Raw genomic sequence first — 23,947 nt, 5'->3', positions numbered from 1 at the left:
CAACCCCTAACTCATACCCCAAGATTGCTGAACCAATAAAAAGGAGCAGGTGATAGACATACCCTGCAGGAGTTGGACATCTTAGATTAAAAACATAGCTTAAAAGGAGACCATGTTCAGATAGTGGCCCTCTTTCTATCTGAAGCATATTGGTAACGAGCACTTGGCAAGGTATCCTAAAACCTCCATGCAAGTGAAATGTTCTGTAGCTACTCCAGGGACCCCACCATCACTCACCACAGTCACTGCATCATTCAGCAGTGACTCCCCAAAGACAATGATGAAGAGGACTTCATTGACATGGACTTCCTCAAACACAGCCAGCACAGCCACTGGGTCCACAGCTGCAATGAGGCTACCAAACAGCAAGAAATCCAGGAGTCCAATTTTCAGTTCACCTGCAAGAGATGTAGACCATGGACATGGGCTAGCCACTTGGCTCTTTCTCTCCAAATCCCACATCTCTCAGGTCCCTGGATGATCAGAGTCATCAGGAATAAAGGCTAGGAACAACTCTTCCCAGGGCTACCCAGTGACAAAGAGGATGTCAGAGACTGGAGCTCACAGCCAGACACCCCCAAAATATGTAAGACTACACAGTCCCCCCATGTGGCGCTTCCTTCTCTTTTCTGAGCTGGGATAGATCTTGCCATCCCTTGAGGCCAAAGAATGATCATTAGGAAGAATCTCAGGCAGCCAATGTGCCCCAGGAAGTAGAGGGCACTGGACAAGGTGGTCTTTGTAGTGACTTGAGCCCCATATGTCAGTGATTACTAAACTCTGCTGCCTCCAGCCAGTACCAGAGCTCTCTGAAGTCTCCATTTAGAAGTGGACCACACACTAAACTGCCACACCATATAAGCCCTGCCAAGCTTTCCAGAGTAAACTACCTTCTGGGATAGATAGCCTTGAAATGCCTTAGCGGAGCCAGCTTCTTGGTCTAGAATCTTTACAGACCTAAAGTGCATTCCAAAAACCAAGCTGGATCCCAGAAGATGTATAGTCCACTGAATCAGGACTGACTTTCCAGCCTAGACAGTATACACACATTTGTGTGGAACTTAGCTGACCCTCTCAGGGTGAGCCCCAGCCTTGAACTACTGTCCACAGAGTCTGACCACTGCCTAGGCAAATGTGGCTATACCAGCAGCCAAAGTCACATAGAAAAGAGAGCTCATTGGATGAGGATAATCTTTCTGGTCAGCTTTGACCAGCTAGGTCTCAAAGATGAAGCACAAGCCAACATCCCATATCTATCATGGGAGAGTGACCCTAACTGCAGACAGTGATGTATAGCAATACTGGTTATTAAAAGACACTATGGTATAATGATTCTTCATGACTATGACATAGTAGGAAGGTGGGCCTAGATGTTTCTGGAGATTAAAATGTTCTAGAATTTGATAAGCATGTGATTTCCCATATAAGAATACTTGCTAAGGTCCAGTGAACTGTATTTAAAGCTCTATACTTACACCATAAGTCAGTCTGTTACAGGGTTTTCCATTTACCCTAAAAACAACCCCAGGAATATCACATGCTGGAATCTTATGGCTGACAGGGCCATCAAGTGAGGGCCAGTATGTCCCTTGAGTAGCTGTCGGTATCAGATCCACAAGCCCCTGTCCCCTATCTCAAGACATTTCTCTAGGTCCAGCTATCTTAGATATGTTCCAATCACCTTATGGCATCACCAATGTGACCAATAGTACCCACCCTCGGGCAGGATGCCTATAGTTTTAGAAGCCAGGCAAGCCTTCACCGTTGAGGTCTTTATCTAGTGATGCAGACAATAAGGGACTAAAAGGGGTCTCCCTAAAATAATAAGTTCCCAATAAGTTGCTAGTGTACATGAGCAGAAACAGCACCAAACCACTCTAGAGGTTTGAGGTGCTCAACTCTGTAATTCATCATGCGACTAAGAGCATTTCACTTTCATCTCCTTCTCCCGTGGGGGTTGACCAGCTGGTTACACCATTCTGGCAACTATGATAAGAGTTAGAACAGCTGCCTATGCACACCTACCCACCCTGCTGATCTGTGCGGCCACGAATCTGTTATGAACATGGCACAAAAGTTTTAGCTTACAGATGTCTCAAGGAAGCTAATTATAGATTGGACCTTTTTACACATACTAGTTGATAGTTCCTGGTTTTACTGTTTCCTGTTTCTCCTTGGTCTCCAGGATTTCAAAGGCCTCATTCACTTAATGAGTGTTCCAAAGGGAACATCCTGACTCCGAGTCCTCCTGTGAGCATCTACTTCCATCTGTTTAGGCATCACCTACTGTCTCACAGCTGGACAAAGATTCAGCATGGGATTGTGATGGTTGTTCTTGATTGTCAGCTTGGTTATATCTGGGATGAAGTACAACCCACAAATTATAAAGACCCTGTGAAAGGTAAAGAAAGGTCCAAGCATGGTGGTATATCCCTTTAATCCCAGCACTCAGGAGACAGAGGCATGCTAAAGTTAGTTTATAGAGCAAGTTCCAGGACAGCCAAGCTTAGGTAGTGAAGAAAGTCATCGAAAACAGAAAGCTGACGATGATGTAATAGAACAAGTGGGCCATGTTCCAGCCACAGCAAGCAGAAGAATTCAGCTTCTTCAGTCACATGACTCTGGCTTTAGAGTCAAGTGTAGAAGGGGTTACTGGGACAATTGATGCTGGTTGGCTGAAGCTAAGAAATTAGCAGTGATTAAGAAGAGACCAGAATCACTGAGGTAAAATTGTCTGGGAAATGTTTTCTGAGAGCACAAAGAAGCTGTGTTCCAGAGATAGACACCATGCTGGCATCTAGACTTGGTAATAATAAGATTCACCCAGATGGTACTGGTTTTGAAGGTATGAAGGGGTCATGGAGAACAGCTGAGGCTTGACACTGTGAAAGGCCATTGTTGAAGGTGCGGCCTCAGATGCAGTTGACATCCCAGGACTGCAAAGAAGCTGAGGCTTGGCACCATGAAGAGAGCTTCTGAGAGAATATTTATTGGTGAAGCCTAGTTACAGCAGAAGACCCCAGTGTGTTGAAAATGGCAATACCATGGGATGACCACCAAGAGCAGCTGCAGCAGTGGAGTGGAGTCAACCAGAGCCTAGTGATGTAGAAAGCAGAGCTGGAGATGTGACCAAAACCCTTTAGTGGAGCTCAGAAGATCACGTGTGGATCCCAGACATTGAACAAGAAGCTGTAACATTGAAATTGCCTTGAAGACACCAGGATGTTAGAGATGCCAGAGTCATGGGATACTTGCTGAGGAAAGCTGCTAACAGGGAGTAGAACCAACCCACGATAAAAAGAAGTTTGTTGCAGTCAACAAAGATGAAAGGATTTGGAGGTCTGAAAAGCACTTTGACATCACACATGGAGATACAGAGTTTGGAGTTAGGCCAGCTGTTTTTCAGTCTTGTTTTGGTCCATCATTTCCTCACTATGACATTTTGCAATCACATATCCTGTGATGGAACTAAGTGATCTTCTGTTTTATTTTGATTTTATAGGGGATTGCAGTTAAGAGATTGTATGAATCTCAGAAGAGATTTTGAATTTGGGGCTTTTAAATACTGTTGAGACTGTGATAGACTATGAAGGTTTCAAAATTGGACTAAATGTATATTGCATTATACTATGTTTAGGTATGGCCCCCAAACACTCATATGTTTGAACAAGCCTATGGAGGCCAGGGTGTGGAATGTGGTGGTTTGAATAGGTTTGGCATTATAAATTCATGTATTTGAATGCTTGACGATTGAGAGTAGCATTATTAGGAGGTGTAGTCTTGTTAGAGGAAGTGTGTCACTGTGTAGGTGGGCTCTGAGTGCTCCTGGTGTTCAAGCTCTGCCCAGTGTGGAAGAGAGCCTCCTCCTAGCTGCCATCTGATCAAGATGTAGACCTCTCAGAGCTTCCAGTACCATATCTGCCTGAAGGCTGCCATGCTTTCCACCATGATAATAATGGACTTCTGAAACTGTAAGCCAGCCCCAATTTAATGTTTTTCTTTATAAGAGTTGCCTTGGTCATGGTGTCTCTTCATGGCAATACTCTAAGACAAAAAGGTTAGGTGTTCCTGGGAGGTAACCAAGGTTAAGTGAAGTAATTGCTAGTGTACATGAGCAGAAACAGCACCAAACCACTCTAGAGGTTTGAGGTGCTCAACTCTGTAATTCATCATGCGACTAAGAGCATTTCACTTTCATCTCCTTCTCCCGTGGGGGTTGACCAGCTGGTTACACCATTCTGGCAACTATGATAAGAGTTAGAACAGCTGCCTATGCACACCTACCCACCCTGCTGATCTGTGCGGCCACGAATCTGTTATGAACATGGCACAAAAGTTTTAGCTTACAGATGTCTCAAGGAAGCTAATTATAGATTGGACCTTTTTACACATACTAGGCTCTTTACTTAAGTAGTCCACAGAGACACTGCCCGTCATCCTCAGCCCCAACCCTTCCATATCTGAATCATTACCTTGGGTAACAAAGTGACTTGTATTCACCCAGAAGACAATGCATAGACTTACCCATCAAGCCACTGAGGAAGACACCATAGAGGGACAATCCTGTGGTGGCTGCATTCCATATAGTGCCAATGACAGCATATAGCAGAATGGTGCCCAGGTTGCCAAAGAAGAGTCGATTGGGCATGAAGTATCCAGCATCCAACACAATAGGGGGCAGCAGGTAGAAGAAGAAGAGCGTGGGTGTGAGTGTGAAGGAGGCGATGTGGTCAGCTGCCCAGACGATGCCACCCAACACCAGGCCCAGAACGATGAGTAGAGCACTCTCGGGGACGATACTGGTGACCTTGTGGGACAGGTGAAAGACTGTGGGAAGGAAAGAGGGTCAGGCAGATCAGGGCTCATAAGGGAACACAATGTCAAAAAGATCTGGAGACAAGGTCCACCAGAGGAATGGGGGGAGTTAGGGGGCCAGGACCACCCCCAGCAAGGACCCTCCATGAGATCAGGGTGGTCACTGGTTTCTTGCAAGCTTGAATATCAGGAAGCCAACTAGTTTCCAGCTGGGATTCTGAAGACCCTCACTGTAGAAGCCGCTATCAGCAGTTCTCAATCTGTGGGTCGCAATCCCCAAAAGACTATTTAAAAAAAAAAAAAATGTATTTTCCCAGTAGCAGAATTAGAGTTATGAAGTAATAACAAAAATAATTTTATAAGTGGGGGTCACCATAACATGAGGAACGGTATTAAAGAGTCTCGGCATTAGGAAGGTTAAGATCCATTGCACTAGATGGACCTCTTCCTAGGTACCTGGAATAATGATCCTTCTGTTTCCCCAGCCACCCACAGTTAATGGTGGACAAGAGCAATGTTGATAATGACCAGGCCCCTCTAGAAATGAGTGATTCTAACCCAAACCTGGGACACATAGACAGAGCCAAGGCCAAGAGCTGGATAGAACTCAGCCACACCAAGCCAGTGTCTCTACCTTATAGAATCTCCATGTTCACACAGGGGTGATGAAGTATAGGCACTGGATGACAGAACCTCTCACTCTATGATAATGCCACAGATGGAGGCCACATAGCAATTGAGAGGAAGTAGCCTAAGTTGGGATGTACCTTGCCCCTCAGGTGGACGCCCTCCCATTTGTCCTGACTGTTCCTGGCCTGTTCCATTGCAGTCACCTTTAGGACACTCATGCTCCTATTTCCCCATGACCCCTTTGGGGTCACAGCCATCTAGGAGAAGCAGCTACTACAGCCTCATATTCCCCATGATCCCTTTGGGGTCACAGCCATCTAGGAGAAGGAGCTAATATAGCAAAGGTTTCCAGAACTCCAGGCAAAAACATCCTGATATTCAAGTTTGCAGGAAACCTCTGACTACCCTGCTCAAACCCCTCAGGCTCCTCAGCCATCACCAACTCTGCTAGGACCTTGACAGGTGCCCAGCTCTGCCCTATAGAGAACAGCCATTTGGCCATGAATTTTGTGTCTGATTTGGACTCAAAAGAAAGGTGATCAGAACTCCTATGCTAAGCCTGATTTTTAACACGATTGGAATGCTGACAGACTGGGCTGCCTTCTTTGGCTTAAGCAATGTTTTGTACAATCAAATTCATTCAACAAGGCTGTCACATTGATGATATCTCTGGAATTTAAAAAAAGGAGGTGTTATCCCCCATCATGCAGCCCCCCACCAACAAACATCCAAGATTCCTCTCAGGCCAGGGTGGCATGGTAATCCACGGGAGTCTGATCTCAGAATCAGCATTTCCTGGTGGGGGCTAATGATAGTGGGGCCTGCAGCATGCTTTTGGACACACCCTTCTAAACTGGATAGCCTTGACAGGGCTCCCTGGCTAGTTTCTCCATAGGTAATTGCAGGGGTTTCAGGGATTAGGTGGGCTCCTCCACCCAAGGGGTGGAGGTTGCTACTGTTTTTAACCATGACAGTCCTGGACTGTATACAAATGATGTCTTTGCAAGCTGGAGAGAACCAAGTGTCAGATCAGTTTGGCATCTCACAGTTGTCAACCTTCTAGCATTTCACCAGAAATCATCAGCGTAACAGAGACTTTGTCACATCGTTTGTCACCACCTATAGTCCCCATCTAGACTCTGAGCTCCAGGAAGGGTCAGGTTTTAGCTGTCACAAACAGATGGGTTATGCTCTGAGGATTGGAGGGACTGCCTCCCTATGCCCCACAGATGATTTTCCTATCCCAGCACTTCATACCAACTTGAATCAAGTTTCTCTTCTTTCCTCTGAGAGTTTCCACTAATCTCAGGTAGAGTTAGCTGTGAGGCTCACCCTGTAATACTAAAGGCCTAGCAAGACCACAAACATGGTATAATTTTCAGGCCATGTTGGGTGTCTGGGACTAGTATATAAGAGAAGGTACCAACTCAGAATGAGTGAAGGTGCTGAAAGAGGGCTGCCAAGGCTACTTTCTTGATTCCTCAGGGCCCTGCACATAGTTACTCAGTCTTTGGAGGTACACGGGCCAACAAAAAATATCTGGAAGGTCTGGTGTTGCTGGGGTTTACAATACATTCTCTTATGGGTGCTGTCTCTACTCCAGGAAGAGACTATGATGTAGACGAGAAGATCCTAAATATTGGTTACACAGAGGGAGCTGAGGACAAATATGTATGGCATCACCAGCCCCACCCTGAAACCTTACATTCTTGCCCTGAACCTTATGGGCATGGGCATGGACAGTCCAAGAATCACAGAATGTCTTGGCACCCAACTTGAGACCCCAACTCAACAGATCCTAAACAATCCTAGGGTTCTGTATTGTTAGACCCAAAGGAGTTGTGCTAAGTTTTGTGGACCCTGGGTAAAGACTGTCATGCCAGAGGAAGTCTAAGAGCCCAAGCCTTGGCATCCCACTTCTCCAAGGCAAGACTCCTGCTTCCCATTCTTCCCAATGACTATAAACAATGGGCTTCGATTACAAAGGCTGTGTTCAGGAATGTCTGAAGCCCTTGAATCTCCAAAGATTTTCAGCAATTGTTCCATGGTTATAGCACCCATGTGTTCTGGTTGTGGTTCAGCTTCTTTCTAAAGGGTGGAAGACATACCTTACCTTGGTTCTGTCCTCCAGTCCCACAAGACCCATGTGCTAGGATTCCAGGAAGCTATGTGGTAGCCACAGAGTCCATGTGCTTGTCTGGCCTTTCTCCACACCCTGAGATGGCTCCAGTTAGGGGTTTCATTTCTGCTGTGCCCTATGCAGAGTCTCAGTCTGAAAGCTGGTGCCCTGTGCCCTTTGGGTCTCTGGAGTGTGAGTCTCTGAAAAGCCATGAAAAAGGACTGGCGAAACCTCTGAGCTTTGATCACACCCAAGCTGTGAGGTTGCTTTTTGCTCAGGACTTTGGTCTTTTCCTACACCCTTTCTCTATAGCAGAGACTAAAATACCTCACCTCTGTGGAGTTCCCTTTGACAGTCAAGACTAGGGAAGGTACAAGAGCCATTCTTATCTCTGGAACAAGGCAAGCCTGCCCTTTAGACACTATCAGCTAATCCCTTCTGTGTGGTTGCTGGTGACTATAAGATCCCAACAAGTGTACTCTACGTGCATGGAAGACAGGCTAGCTTCAGATCAGCTGCTCTTTCTCAGAAGTAGACCCTGAAAAATCCCAGGAAAATGGTCTCCTCATTTTTTCAGAATATCCTTCTATATGTGGTGTGGATGGAATGAAGTCTGTCTCTGTCATCTTTGTGATAGGACCAACCTTGAACATACATTTCCACACATGAAAAGAAGCCAGAAGAGTGAAGGCACATTTCATCCTTAAGAATGACCTAAGGACAGATACTAACACGAATATCCCACTTTCAGCCTGTGGTTTTTGTTTCTTCTATTTCCGGGGTTGGGGGGGGGGCGGCTTCCTAAAATACAGAGCAGGTGGCTGATTCTGCATGCTTTGATAATTCCCCATGGCCTGGTATAGTAAAGGCACTAGCAGTGTTCCTATAGTGGTCTGAAAAGGAGCAGCAGGCATCCACACTTGGACTATCCCAGGTTTCCTCCTCTGTACATTTATTCCTCTGATCATCTTACTTTCATTGTTAAGCCTCAACCCTTCCGTCTCATAGGAAGCTCTCACAGCTTCGTGCTGTTCTTACTTATTTCTCAGGCCTGATGTTGGCAAGCTCATGCACCATTTTTAAAGCTCTGAAAATCCTGTCCAGGTTATCATGTCTGGCAATGAACTCTAGGCTCTGAAATCTGCACTCTCGACTCTGCATCTCTGTTAACCTGGGGTTTTGTTCATCTCCCCTGGGTCTGGACCCTTTTCTGATTCATGCTGTCACTACTTGCCTCTGAGCAATCTCCATGCATTGTGTTACTGTATGACTTGAACAGCTTTCCCAGTGACCTTAGCCACCTCTTCTAGGGCCTGAGTGTTCTGCTGGGCTGGATGACTCCCCTACTCCCCAGTCTTCGGTAGCTGGGAGTTTTGCCATGACCACAGGGAGAAAACCTCAAAGAGACCTGGCCCTGAGCCTCAGTGGCCCTGGGTTAGCAATTGACCATCTGTTATAGGCTAGGATCATCCTCATTCAATGAGGGAATACCTGCTGGATTGGGGCCCATGGCACCTACTTGGCACAGCCTAGAGCAACCTAGTCTGTGCCGGCTCTTGTGTGTCCCTATGATTAACTCCTGAGCAGCAATCTGCATTGTAATTAGCTACTTAAGCTAGAGGTTTGATTAGTTTTAAGTAGCAATTTGTTAGTAGCTCAGCAATTAGAGCATAATGGGCATTCTATAAATTCGTAAACCAGCTGCTGTAGAACAATCCTACAATAAGCAGTACTGCTTCCTGTTGCTGGAAGGGTGAAGACCTGTAGTTGGTCACATAGGTCTGATGTGTGTCAGGAGACATCCACACACAGGAATGGCCCAAGCATAAATTATGGTGGGTCTGGGCCAGCTTCTTCCAAGGTGCTGGGTGATTTCTGCTGTGGTATTTCTGCTTTAAAGATGGCAATATAGGTTGCAGGTTACTGTGGTGAAATGTACACTACATACCAGGCCTTTCTTCCTTCCTTTACCTTCTGCCCATATCCACAGATGTACCCATCATCTGGTACATCCCTCCAATCTGAAAAGTAGGTGCTGCTGCCACTGCATTGTGACTTGAGGAAGCAAGGCAGGAGGACCTGGTGGAGCCTAGGGAGGTACTTTCAGTGGTTCCTCACAGTGGTCTTCATCTATGTATGACTGGTCCTTAAATTGCCTGGAAGCCCAGTCTTGGGGACATGGAGATGTTGGAGCAGCATGGAAGGAGAATTTCTTCCCCACAGTGGAGAGCCAACTTCTAGCCCATACACCTGCAGAGGACAGAAGCTGGGTGGCTGTGACATGAGAAGCAGGCCTTCAGCGTACACTGGAATTCTCAGGCCCAGTAGTCTGTTAGGGAAAGTATGGCCGATAGGCTACAAAAGCTGTGCTGGGATTTACATCCTAAACATCCCCAAAGGCTATACTATGAAAGCCTGGCTCCCAGGATGGTGCTGTTGTAGAGCTTGTAGAACATAAAGTTAGGAAGAGTCTTAGATGGTTAGATTATCTGGCCTTGATGAAGCTTATGACATTTTTCTCTCCTTAGCTTTTTGTTCTTTTTAAAGATGTATTTTTATGTGTAGCTGTGTAGCTGCACATGTTTTAATGTGTGTCCCCATAGAGGTTAGAAGGTACCAAATGCCCTGGAACTGAGGTTACAGGAGTTGGCAAGCCACCTGACATGGGTGCTGGAAATGGAATTTGAGTCCTCTACAAGGTGCAGTGAGTACTGCTCACCCCTTAGCCATTTCTCTAACCCCTCGTTTGTTTCTTTATGGCCCTAGCCATGAGGTTAGAGGTTTTGCTTGACCACATGATCCCGTCATGATGTGTTGCCATGGCCTGGAGCCTCCAAAGTCATAAACCTAAATACATTTTTTTTTTTAAATCCTTGTAAGTTGATCATCTCAGGCATTTTTTTTTATAATGATGGAAAGCTGACCAGGACAGCAGCAGAGGGTGTCTGAGGCCTTAACACAAAGAACAAACACCTTGTTGCACCTATTTCCTGGGGCAGACAATGCTCCAGAATCTATTAGAATGTGTTCTGCTTGGGTTTGGCTTAGTTGTGTAACTTCCAAAGGCCCCCACCCCCCCAAAAAAAGCAAACTTCATGGAAACAAGAGCCAATAACAGCAGGCAACAGGGAGAGGGTCTCTTTAGAGAACAGATAAAACATTCTAGGAGCTAGGAAACCAGTGTGGACAGAGTGGGGCCCTGATCCTCTGTGTCAGCTGAGGATATTCTAGAGGGCATGTGTGACAGGACACCCAAGCCCACAGGTAACTTATTGTTGAAGCTCACCGTCACAGCTAATTAAGCACAAAATGGTACAACCATCTGATGGTGACAACAGACAGCAAATGCTTTAGTTATAATTACAAACTCTCTGACCGAAGTAAAAGTCCAAGCATTCATAAGCAGACACTTTGGGACTAGTCACCAGAAAGAGCAGACACTTCTCGGGGAGACACCAGCTGACCCTGACCCCCTCACACCATGGGAATGCAGCTGGGGACAAGCCTTGGTCAGGCCCATAGTCAGCCCCACTGCCAAGGATCTTTCAAGGTGACAGGCAGATTTAGCTGAGTCCTTGCAAAGGCAGCAGCACAGTAAATCCCTTGGTTTTACTTTAACAGGTACAAGCCTTGGAGAATTAAACTCTGCCTAACAGAGCAACTGGACCGAGCAGAGAAAACCTGCCCCGAGGAAAGAAGGGAAGTGCCTGATACATGGGCCCCCTGCTTGTGCAGCAGAGCAGGTCAGGGCCAGACATGAGCTCACACGTGCATGCGCAGTTTCCTGTGCTCACATGGATACACAGAGACAAACACATGGATGGCATAAGCACACTCACACACCTCAAACACATGTGGGCACAAAAAGACCCTCAGGTGAACCACCAGAAAAAGGCTGGAGCCTCTAAAGCCAGCAAGTGCTGCCCAGCTGCCTAGCTTACACACAGAAGACCCTATTGTTCTGACCTCAATATTACTTCTGTTCTTAGCTGTGCCCACTGGGCATTTGTAGAAATTTCAGAAAGTATGTCAGATATAGATCCAGGGCAAGAGGTAAAGATATTTATAGTCCACCTAGAGTCTAACCGATTCTTCCTCCTGCTTACATCCCACTAGGCAAGTACCTGGAAATTCACACTGACCAGGGTAGACCTGGTTTATCTTGTAGGCAGGGAGCCCCTCTATGAGCCAGGGCTTCTTTGGGCCTGAACAACTTGGAAAACAACATTCCCGGGGCTAACCTTGCTCCTTACGAATGGCAAGGAGACATTGTTCATTTATAAAACCTAGGCAAACATTGCTAATTTCTAAATTAATAAATTGTCAGTGGCTTCCTGGGAAGTAGTGGTTCCTTCTACTCTAAGCCATGGTGAGCCAAAGAAGCAAGGTTCTCCTGAAGCCCCAAAGGGTTCCAGGCCAATGCAGACACGTGTCTCTGGGCCTGCCACAGCCTTTGTTCCCGACAGACAGGAAACCTGTAGCCTTAGTCAGTCATTAGCAGGTGGGAAACCCAGATCTCCTTAGGCCTGGACTTGGTTTCAGAGGCTTTCATGTGTTTGTGGTTTCTCCTAACTGGCTATCAATTATGTAAGTTACTCTTTTGGCTTATTTTGTATCCTCATTCCCATACAGCTCTATTTTACGTCTACTCAAACTAATTTTTGTGGAAGGTTGCTCAGATAGGCTGGAGTGCGTCTCCTTAAAGACCTGCTTCCTTGCTTATTCCATTGCTCCAGGGTACTAGCCTGCCACCATGGCAGGCGCCTACCGTGTGGCAATTGTTTCTAGTGGTATTAAGCACAAATGTGTGCCTTGACAGCAATCGGTAACTGCTTATTAAGTATAAGAGTGGGAACAGCTTGGGCCTGTGGTGTGGTCAGAAGCTCGCTAGGTACCAGCCTTGCTCTTCCTTACCAAAGTGTCTTCCCAGAGGCACCGTTCCCCAGCTCACTTTGAGGTATTGCTACTCCTGAAGCTCGCCACTCACAAAGCATAAGCTTCCAGGTTTTCTTTATGATTTCACAATTGGCTGGAACTTAAAACTTGAGAGAAGGATTTTAATAATCACATCTAATGATTGGGTAGTGGAACAGCTTCTATTGTTCCAATTCACCCACAAGTAACAGTTACAAACTCTGAATGAAATATGCAAACAACAGGCCAAAACTGGAAGGATATTCAAACCTAAGATGGGAACAGCCTGGAGACGTCTCCACCATCCTGAATCCTAAGCACAGGTTCCAGTTACAGCTGAGCAACAAGACAAACCCACCAGAAACCTTTAGGCCACTGGCTAGAAAGCAGGGAATGAGGATCCGAGAGCTACTAAAAAGAGAACAGCAAATCTCAGGAAGGAAAGAGTCAGAGATAGGATCCCCATATTCTCGGTAGGAAATATTAACCTTCAGCCAGTTCCTGTAATTTCCTGAGAATCACACAGGAGTACGGTGGGTCCCATGCTGTCAACTAGAGCTAAAAGAACAGAATAAATATCTGTCATGATAGGAACAGAGAGTACTTGGAGTTTCAGTCCACACAAAGATCAATTGCCTAGTAAGACCATCACCTCAGAAAGCAGTTATCTCCAGAGGAACATAGTAGCACACAGTTTCTGCAGGGTATAAGTCACAATGTCTTCAACACAGTTCAAAATCACTAGACATGAAGATGTAGGAAAGTAGGACAAATCACAGAACAACTGATGAGGACCACAAAATGATGCAGATGGAAATATTGGAACTATCAAATAAGTACTTTAGCTTAGCTGTTAAAATTATTACAAGAAAATGTAATTGTCAATTGAAAAGGATGACCAGTCTAGGAATTGGAGTGGGACATAGGTTAGCAGTTTTTCTCTGAAAGAGTAGTAATACCATAAGATTTATGGGATACACAATTGATTAGCTCTGCAAAACATTGCTCTATTATACAGAAACAAAAAGGAAAGGATGTGAAGATTTGTTCTAATAAAACTTTATTTAAATAAATAGGTATTTGGTCCATGGACCACAGTTTCTTGACTCCTAAAATAAGTTATCAAAACCAGGAAGTGGCGGCACACACCTTTAATCCCAGCATTTGGGAGGCAGAGGCAATCAAGACTGGTCTACAGATCAAGTTCTAGAACATCCAAGGCTACACAGAAAAATCCTGCCTTGCAAAACAAACAACAAAAAATTCAAATGGAAATTCTGGCGTTGAAGAATGCAATATCTGAAATAAAAATTTAGACTGACTTCACAGCATAGAGATGGTACAAGAACTAGCAATTTGGTCAGCAGAAATGGCACAATCTGAGGCACAAAGACAAAATATATTTTTTTAAAGTGAGGAAGATGCCATGATCTTCAGGGAAGTATCAAAAGGTCTACTGTATGTGTGTAGTGGGGGCTCTAAAATGAGAGGGAAAGTAATCAATGAGAGAGTTTTGAAAAAAAATAGTAGCAGAAAATGACCCCAACTTGGCGGGAGACATACTTACAGAGTTCAGAAATTCTGCCAACTTCAAATAGTAAATTTTTAAAAATTACTCTCTATAGCACCATTAAGTTCAAATAGTTAAAAAACAAAACAGAAAATTGTGTCAATATGAATAACTGTTTCTTTTTATTTTATCCTATCAATGGACAGAAAAGAAACTTGGATCTGTTGTAGGTCTATCAATGCTCGGCCTTTCATGGGCTGGTGTTTTGACTGGGGTCTAGAGCCTGACTCTTGTTAAATGTATCATAAGTCCTCAGGACCCTCCTACCGCACTACACTTTTAAAATCATGCTTTTGAAGCAGATGCCATGAATGGTGTTCTAACTGATCTCAAGTGTTCAGCAATTCTGTTTTCCCTTTGGTTTATCAACAACCACATAGTGCTGTGTCGAAGCTGCAGATGAGCAGGACAAAGTCCCTCATGCTACTTGAAGGAAAGGTCATTGCCAGCACATCCGGTAGTGGCCAGACCTCTGACACTGACAGCTTCCACAGGAGGTGTACCCCCATCTCCATGATATTGCAGAAATATTTTTTGTACTTCCTGAACAGTGGGTTTCTCAGAAAGACGTAGGGCCGGCTCGGGTAGTGATAGGCACACAGACATCATCTGAGGGCAGAGGCAATACCCATGAAGTACCCTACTACTGTCTTGGTTTCTCCTCTTAACACTTGAGCAAATGGCTACCAGGGAGGACCTAAGGAACTGGGCACTTGGAATCTAGGATGGACTGGCCCTTGGCCCACTAAGATGTCTATGGTAGAAAAGTGGGGCTGTGCCCTCCTAATGTAGCTTCAATGTGCTATGCATCCACAGAGGAGGCACTTGCAATTAAAGGTCCTCTGTGGCCTCCACAACTGTAGTCTCTGCCCTCATTCTCATTATAACAGGCCCTCCCTGAGGCCATAGCCCACCAGGAGACCCATGGTATTTATCATGATGGGCAAAGTGGGCACTGATGGAATTCTGGGCTATCAAGTAAGAACTGTGGGCAAGCCCTGGCTTTCTGAAGCAGGTTCTTTGGGAACCTCAGGCACCTGGACTCCAATCTTTAGTGCTGACCAGGCTGCATATTTTAAATGTAGAGACAGAAAGGCAAGTGAAAGAATCACCGAGCTCCTAGCCAGCAATGAGACATGGCCAGAATGACTTTTTCCCATGTTCCTTAAGCCCAGTGCAGGGCCCTCAGGAAGGTCCCTAACCCTCTTTTCACCCAGATATCAAAACCTGTCCCATCTGTCCCAGGACCTCACAAACTATGGGTTTTCTGGCCATTAGTTCCCTAGGGGCAGAACTGACTACAGGGTGCCTGGTAGGAATCTTGGATAAAGAATGCAGTTCAAGGTCCTTTTATAATGTGAGACTTAGTCCAGGACCTTTGGGCTTAAAAGGGAACCCCATTCCAGGATGGAAATTAGGGGTACGCAGCGGGTAAGGCACTTCAATTTTTAGTCAGTACCAGGGGCCAGCTGTGGACAGTGGCACAGAGACAAGGTAACTGAGCCCAGATGTTATTGGCTGCAACCAACATACATGAGGACTGGAGGCTCAGAGTTCACATCAGAGCCAACAACAGGTAGCCTGTCACCACGCAGGGCTTCCCCAAAGCATAAAAAATGCCAGAGGCCAGGCAAGCCTCCTTTTCATGGCTTTGAACTTGAAGAACAGTCTGTCACATCACTGGAAACCACTGCAAGAGAAGCAGGGGCCTAAAGGTTAAAAGGCCAAACTGATGTAAAATTCACTAAAGCAAAGATTCTCACATAGGACAAGGGTACGAGACACAGGTGGATGCACTAAGAGCTCAAAGAGTTTACAAGCGTAATTTCCAGTTAATCTTGCTGACCTTCATACCTTCATGTGAAAAATTCCAGCAAGGCATTTTCCCTGATGACTTCTTTTGTGCAGATAAATTGTATGGCAGTGTCCCAAGGCTGCTGTTCATTGGGCCTGTGCCCACTCACATGGTTATGGCCACTACCACCTAAGAGTTCATAACTTTTCTCCAAAGCCAGGACTTTGTCACCATTCACTTCCTGGACACAAAGCAGGAACTCATCGGGACTATTGAGCTTTGCCATTCATATATCAGAGGCAGATGATACGTTGGAACTCCAAAGATTAAAAAAAGCCATAAAGTGTCCCAGAAACACAGGCTCTCAGTGAGGGCGGGGTTTAGAGACACAGGGCATTGGTATGTGAAAATGTTGATGGGTTAGTGCCAGGCCTCATGCCAACAGCCCATCCTTCAGCTAGCTGCTCCTCTGAGACAGATGGTTCAGAGCCCAGAGGGGCCTCCTGAGGGCCCCCACCAACACCTACCTCCCTGGGGCAAGGTGCCCCGCAAGGTACAAACAGCCTCTATCTGTGGAGCCAGAAGGGCATGGTTCCTGCACATCCGAGGGCTCTCTGTTCCCAGGACTCGTTGGTTCACTTTCTAACAGGCAGTTTTATCTTTGGACTTTATTTCCTGGTGTAAGATGACAATCTCTTCTTTTCTGGATGTTGTGAAGATAAAAACTGGATCCCCAGAGAGCAGATGCATTACTTTATTCTTGATCCCAAAGAAAACGAAAGGGCAGAGGACTTATTTATTGTCTTTATTTCCAAGGTTTGAGGCAAAAAGAAGTAGGGAGCTAACAACCCTGGTATTTCTGTCTTTCCACAAATACCACAACACTCCTGTTTCAGGTTCCAATGAGGTTTTGTATCATGAACATGGCCCAGCTCAAGAACTAGCTGAGAATCTCAGGGAGTAGCAAGAAATGCACACTCAGCCAGTAAGGGGCTAGACTTGTAGGGAAATGTCAGACACTAGTACTCTGAAGAAAGGAGTATGTTCTTAGAAGAAGGTTTATACAGGGACTCAGCACTTCTTGGAGTGGGTGTGGTGGTGCAGGCCTGTAATCCTAGCATGTGCTGGGGAAGCAGGCAGAAGGATCATCAAAGAAAGAGAAAGAGAAGGAAGACAAGTGGGAGGAGGAGGGGGAAAGAGACCCCTTAAAAGTTAACAGCACAAGAACAGTAATTTCAAAAATCAGCAGAAAAGCTGAAAGATGAAATTCTATCAGAAAATAGAAGAAAGATAATACATATGTTGATGAGCTGTGCTGATAGACTAGATGGCAGAAAATATATGAATCCATAAGGGAAGTAGACCTGCTATGAAGACATTGTTTTAAACAGAATTGATCCTATATTTTGGGGAGAACTTCCTGTATGAAGAATGCTCTCAATGGCTTCCAAGGTTAGAAATCAACCATGAAAGAAGCCAAGTAATGTCTCAAACTCTAGACGCAAAACCACTTATATCCTGCACCTCTCTACCCCAGAGTGGCCAAGCTATAACACATCAGTGACCACCAGGTTACTCCCTAGTCCTGAACCTCAGAAGGCTAAGAGAAAGCTTCTGAAGAAAATACTTTAAAAAGAGGAACCTCAGTACAAAAGCAGAGGATGCAAAGATAGTCCAAGTCAACAGAGACAGTTCAAGGGATCAGGCCAGGCTGGGCAAGGAGACTCTGAATCCCTCAAGAAGAAAACAAGAGAACCTCAGGCCTCAAGCCGAGCACAACAGCATATGGCTTAAGCAAAAAATTCCCTGATGAGCACCAGAAAATGATGCCAATAGCACTGGCAAGATGATCAGTAAGTAAAAGCACTTGCCACAAAGCCAAATGAACCGAGTTTGATACTTGAGACCCACATGATAGAAAGAGAACATGGTCCTCTGGCTATTATACACATACTATGGCATGAGCACATGCACTTGCACACATAGGTGTGCATACATGTAGTGGGTAGGCCTGATGCTGTTTGTATTCTAATGCTAATATTGGACCCTCCCCCCAAGACCTGGTTGTCCCAGACATGAGAGAGTCTGCATATAGTCCCAAGTGACACTGAGTCACTGTGTGACCTTGCCCCCAAGTTATTTTTGATTGGTGAATAAAAATGCTGACAGCCAACAGCTAGGCAGACAAGCCATAGTCAGGGTTAAGGATTCCCAGGCTTTAGATTGGAGGAGAATGAGAACGAAAGAGGTGATGGAAGAGGGAGAAGCCACCGTGGGTTAGATGAGTCCTGAGAATGTGGCCCTGAGGACTGGACAATTAGAGTTGAGTAACCCCAATGAAACATAGTAAATAATAACTCAGGGTTATCGATAGAAAGGTAGATAGCATTAAGACTTACTGCAAATAATAAAGGTTGTATGTGTCTTTTATCCAGCAACTGAATGGTCAAGGTGAGGTAGAAACTGAAGGTTGATATTAAAAATTTCTACAACACACACACACACACACACACACACACACACACATACACACACACAAATAAAATTGTATAAATAACAAAAGTGGTGCCTAATAACTTCAGGCAACACAGAAAACTACATGGGCAGTGGAGACACAATTGTATTTGTCACATGCTGTGGAGAATTTTCAGCTACAGTAACTATAACCGTGTAATGTTATGGAAGACAGCAGACAACACAATATGAGTTGGGCAGCAGGACATATCCCAAGATCAACCTGAACAGGAGGACAGTTGACACTATGTCCTCTGAACTTACTTGGTCATCTTGGTCAGTAGGGACAAGAAAATAGTGGCAGAGGCTGCCTCTTTCCAAACAGTCCTAGAATTGCTGGAGTCTCAGTGCTGACAACCAAAAGAAAGAAAGATAACATAGTTGCTGCGCTAGCAGCCCTGTGCTAGCTGAAGAGAGATTGCAGAATATAGTGTGTTTACTCAGTAACTCTGGATCCTCTCCTACACTAAGGACACATGCAGCTCAATGAAGACCCAAGCAGGCAGTTAAAAGTTGAAGGATCAGCTTCCTGATGGGACCCAGAAAGACACAAGGCAGGCAAAACAAATGTGTAGAGCAGAGTACAGAAAGGACCAGTGGGGAGGGGGTATAACAAGAGGTCCCATCTATAGAGCATGCCACCTCCTCTAGTAACTACTACACTCCAAGATTTCCTATGGTTTCCCGTATTTGTGTTGTGCATCTGTGACTCTGTCATCTGTCACCTTGTGTATTTCTTGACCAGATTCTCTTCCCATAACTCTGTAACGTCTTAGCTCATGAACTCACATCAAAATTCCGGGAAGGAATTTCATTCATTTACTTATTCACATGTGATATTTTGGCCACAATACACTAAATTACCTAACACATAGCAAAGTCGCAGGCCACAGACAAGTTTCTATAGGCCTTCTTTGCTGATATCAAGATAGTCACGGATGATATGATTGTCAATGCAGAAAGTCCAAAAAAAAAAAATACCTACAAGATTTCTGGAACTGATGAGTGAGTACAGCAAGGTTACAGAATGCAACATTCATACACAAAGTTCACTGATATTTTTTTATATACCAGCAAAAGAGCTATAGTACTTGAAATTTAAAACATCTTCTATATACCTTAGCACAAAACAGATGTATAAATCACCCTCCCCCAAAGTGACAAGATATGCATTATGAAAGCCATAAGCTTTGATGGAATAAATCAGATAACAATAAATTAGAATGGTCCATGTTTATGAATTAGAAGTCTGAGTCTTGTTAAAATGTTGGTTCTCCCCACTTCATTGTGGATACAGGCATCCTGGTCTACAATGCATTTGGAGAGGCAGAAGTCCAGGAATAGATGCTTTGTGGTGAGGGAAAACAAATAAAATGGATGCCACAACGGCCAGATCTGTGACAGTTGAGCTTTTGGAGCTGCCCAGTCCTGGAAGAGCAGACAGATCACTGTCAATGACTGAGAGAGAGAGGAGGCCTGCAAATACAGCATGGGCAGAGAAGCATGGAGATTCAACAGAGGCAGATCACTCTTCAACAAATAGTACTGAAATAATTGGACATATAGATGTGAAAGTATGAATCTAGACACAGAGTCTACAGCCTTTAAAAAAAAAACCCACAAAACAACTAACTTAATGGACTAAAGACATGAAAGTAAAAACAATTTCTAGAAAGAATATGACATGGGGGAAAACGTCTAGATTATCTCAGGTTTAATAATGAACCTTTAGATAAAATACCCAAAGTATAAAACATAAAAGAAAAAAATAGGTAAGTGGGACTTTATTCAATTTACAACTTTGGAAAGCTGGAGATGTCAGTCATTGTAGGAACATTTGCTTAGCACACATAAGACCCTGAGTTCAATCACTTAGCACCGCCCCCAAATTTATTAATTAAAAAACTTTGCAGAAAGTCTGTAGCTGTTCACCTGACAAAAGTTAATATCTAGAACATATAAAAATTAAACACCAAAAGAAAAGTGGTGCACATGGCTAATAAATATTGACAAATAAAAAATGGTCAACATCCGTACTTATCACATAAACACAATTAAAACCACATTGAGCTTCCATCTTTCTTCTGTCCGAGTGGTAATCAAGAAAGCAAGCAATGAGATGCCAGCAAGAGCTTGGGGACAGGAGCCTGATATAGCTGTCTCCCTAGAGGTTCTGCCAGTGCCTGACTAATACAGAAGTGGATGCTCACAGTCATCCATTAGACAGAGCACAGGGTCCCCAATAAAGGAGCTAGAGAAAGGACTCAAGGAGCTGAAGGGGTCTGAAGCCCCATAGGAGGAACAACAATATGAACTAACCAGTACCCCAGAGCTCCCTGGGACTAAACCACCAATCAAAGAAAACACACGGAGAGACTTGTGGCTCTAACTGCATATGTAGCTGAGGATGACCTAGTCGGCCATCAATGGGAGGAAAGACCCCTGGTCCTGTGAAGGTTCCACACCCCAGTATAGGGGAATGCCTGGAGTGGGTGGATTGGGTAGCAGGGGAAGGGGTGAGAGGATAGGGGATTTTCAGAGGGGAAACTAGGAAAAGGGATAACACTTGAAATGTAAATAAAGAAAAAGCTAATTAAAAGAAAGGAAGAAAGAAAGCAATGAATATTGCAGAGGATGGGGGAGGGGAGAGACTCTTAAACACTGCTGGTGGGAATATAAATTTGGCAGTCACAAAAATGTGGCATATGAGCAAACGAAGTTTCATTCATTAAGCACAAAATTAAATCACTTGGAAGAAAAATAGAACAGATATCCTCATGTCAAACAAAATAAGCCAGACACAGTGAGATAAGTACATTGTGTTTTCTCTAACGAGTGGTGTGATACTTAATCTTGATGGTCAACTTAATGGGGTTTAGAATCACCCAGGAGGCACGCCTCTGGGTGCATCTGTGAGGGTCTTTCTAGAGAGGTTTAGCTATGGTAGAAAGACCCACCCCAGATGTGTGCAGCTCAAGGGACAAGCACCAGCATTCATCTCTCTCTGCTTCCTGACTGTGGATGCAATGGGGCCCACTGCCTTATACTGCCATTGCCAGGCCTTGCCTACCGTGGTAGAATGCACCTTCAGACTGTGAACCAAAATAAATCCTTCTTTAAGTCGTTTTTTTCTTTTGTTTTGAGGTATTTTGTACCAACAATGTGAACAGTGACACCTTAGATTCTAGAGCTTTTTTATGACACGTGAGTGAGGTCAATAAGAAGAGGGGGGATAAGCAGAAGATCTGGTGTGGGGGGGTTGGGGAATACAAGAGAGGGCAATTGGGAGTGGGTAAGTTATCTAAAAATCTAAACATTAAAAACTTTTCTTTTAAAGAGACAGGTTCCTACTACCCGTACCTCAGGCTGGCCTCAAACTCATCACCTTCTTGCTTCCGGCTCCCAAGTGCTAGGATTACAGTCATGTGCCACATTTTCCAGCTAAAATGAAATACTTTTGTTCTGCAAAAGACACTATTAATAGTTAACAGAGACTGGAAGAAAATATTTGTAAAACACATATTTGATAAAGGCTTCTCTCCAAATATAAAAAGAACTCTTTAAAATTGATTAGAAAGCAAAGAACTCAATTAAAAGTGAGTCAGCTGTCAAGCCAGGAACTTTATCATATGAATAGATATTCCTCCTGTGATAGGGAGAAGAGAAGAAATTAAGAGCTGGAAGAATGGGAGACAGGGTACCATGTAACTCTGGCTTCTGGACATGATATGTCTACTGCACTCAGGAACTTATGGTCGCTGTGATCACCTGTGTCAGACCCGCACAAGAGAACCCTGTCAGCATTCCAACTGAAGGGGACAGGGCTCAGGAAGATTCACCTACTAACTGAGGACCAACTGGCAATTGATGGCTGCTGGGGGAAAGAGAGGCAAGTTTCTTTGGCCTCCAGCAAATTGGCCATGTTCTCCCGAATGGTTCTACAACCATGTGCTTGCAGGCAGCACTATCTGGATATGATGAGTTATAAATAGAAGGAAATAAAGGTGGGAAGGGAGGTGTGAGAGAGTGGAGAAAAATGGGAGGGAAGATTTGGGTTGAATACAATCAAGATACATTGTAGACATGTGTGATACTGAAAAGAATTTAAAAAAACCTTCTGTACAAAAAAGAAAAAAAAATATCTTTCACATTGCTTGGTAGCAGGAGAGAACTGAAGTTTCAGTGTTAGGGTCTACTGTATACCAACCAGAGTTGCAACAGTCCAGTTCACCGTCCACTAAATGTTGGCATGGAGTTGGGGTGATACACTCTCACCATTGCTGATACAAAAGAGTGAAGCCCCTTGGGAAAAACAGTTGGCTGTTTCTTCCAACACTAAATGTATTCATAGTATCTGCTTTTATAACCACTACATTCAAAGAACTTGAAAACTATGTCCACACAAAAACTTGCACACAGATCTTTATGCTAGCTTTATTTAAAATTGTCCAAAGTTTGAATATGTTCTCCAATGGATAAACGAATAAAGTGAGTATATCCATATAATGATTAAACTATTAGAGAGGAACAACCGTAAACACATGTTATTAAGTGCCAGTCTAAAACCATCACAGACCACCTGAGTCCATTCTGGAAAAGACAAAACTATAGAGACAGCAAGAAAGATGGATGATTGTCAGAGGTGGGGATGTGAATAAACAGGTTCAGCATGGGAGGCAAGGCAGGTAAAATACATATCACAATGGTGGATGCATGTTATGCATGTTAGTACCTTGAGTTCATAATGGCCCTCAATTTGGTGGGATTGACAAATACTTCTAGTTAAAATTCTTAACCAGCGGAGGAGGCAGCTTGGACAAGGGTAGGATCAACTGTACCAGCACACTGATTATTCTCCAAATCTAAAACTTTACTTTAAAATTAAGTATGTCGACGTTTTGAGAACTAGCCTCACGGAAGTCATGCTAGGTGACACTGAATAACATAGGCTGTAAAAGGCCAGGTTAAGGGACAGGGCAGTTCAGAGAGTGTGTGGGCTAAATGCCTGTTCTTCACCTAGGTGTGAACACAGGGTTGTAATTTCATGCCATCCCAACTATTTACAGTGACCTCACCATACTATAGTTTCAGATTTAACAAAAATTAGATCAATTAAAAAAATCCCACTTCTCACTGGAAAGTAAAAGTGGAAAAGGTGTTGGTGCCCAGGTTTTTCCTGCAACCAGAAAGGAAGAACAAAAAACTGTATCTATAGAGCACAGCCCTCAGGAATGCAAAGGCTGTAGGCTGAACTTCAAGGCAACAGATGAGTGGGAGTCATGCAATAGGGTCCTCCCCAGACTCCTAGGCCAAAAGACTGCAAATGCACGCTGGGTGCCCTGGCATTGTATGAACTTGTATATACAGGTATGGCACGGTATGGGCAGAGAAAAGCACTCTCCCCAAAAACAGGCTCTAATAAACACAAATCTAGGGGTGCCTTCTATATTTGTACCAACCCTCAGTTATCTCACTTTGTTATCGTATACTTTCAGAAAAGGGAACGCTTTCTGGGGCTGAAGATGGCCATAGCACAGCAGCATGCCTGCATGTAGAAATCACATGAGCCACCCACAACTAGATGCCCTTC

The 23,947-nt window shown here is 44.4% G+C and overlaps 1 protein-coding gene across 3 annotated transcripts in view; it reads right to left on the bottom strand.

Annotated features, from left to right (window-relative positions):
* Slc9a3 (solute carrier family 9 (sodium/hydrogen exchanger), member 3) overlaps positions 1 to 23,947 on the bottom strand; it is an 83,188-nt gene that overhangs the window by 13,956 nt on the left and 45,285 nt on the right. For all 3 annotated transcript variants that reach the window (XM_006517021.4, XM_006517022.4, NM_001081060.2), the window contains exons 2-3: positions 4,525 to 4,827; positions 238 to 398 (exon numbers count right to left, since the gene is read on the bottom strand). In XM_006517021.4, coding sequence (XP_006517084.1) covers positions 238 to 398; positions 4,525 to 4,827 — 464 coding nt within the window. The remainder of the gene's footprint in view (positions 1 to 237; positions 399 to 4,524; positions 4,828 to 23,947) is intronic.

This window comes from Mus musculus, chromosome 13, assembly GCF_000001635.26.
Source record: "Mus musculus strain C57BL/6J chromosome 13, GRCm38.p6 C57BL/6J".
In the NCBI taxonomy this organism is placed as follows: Eukaryota; Metazoa; Chordata; class Mammalia; order Rodentia; family Muridae; genus Mus; species Mus musculus.
Note: the sequence above shows the minus strand (reverse complement) of the source record. Positions and strands in the feature narration are given on the sequence as shown.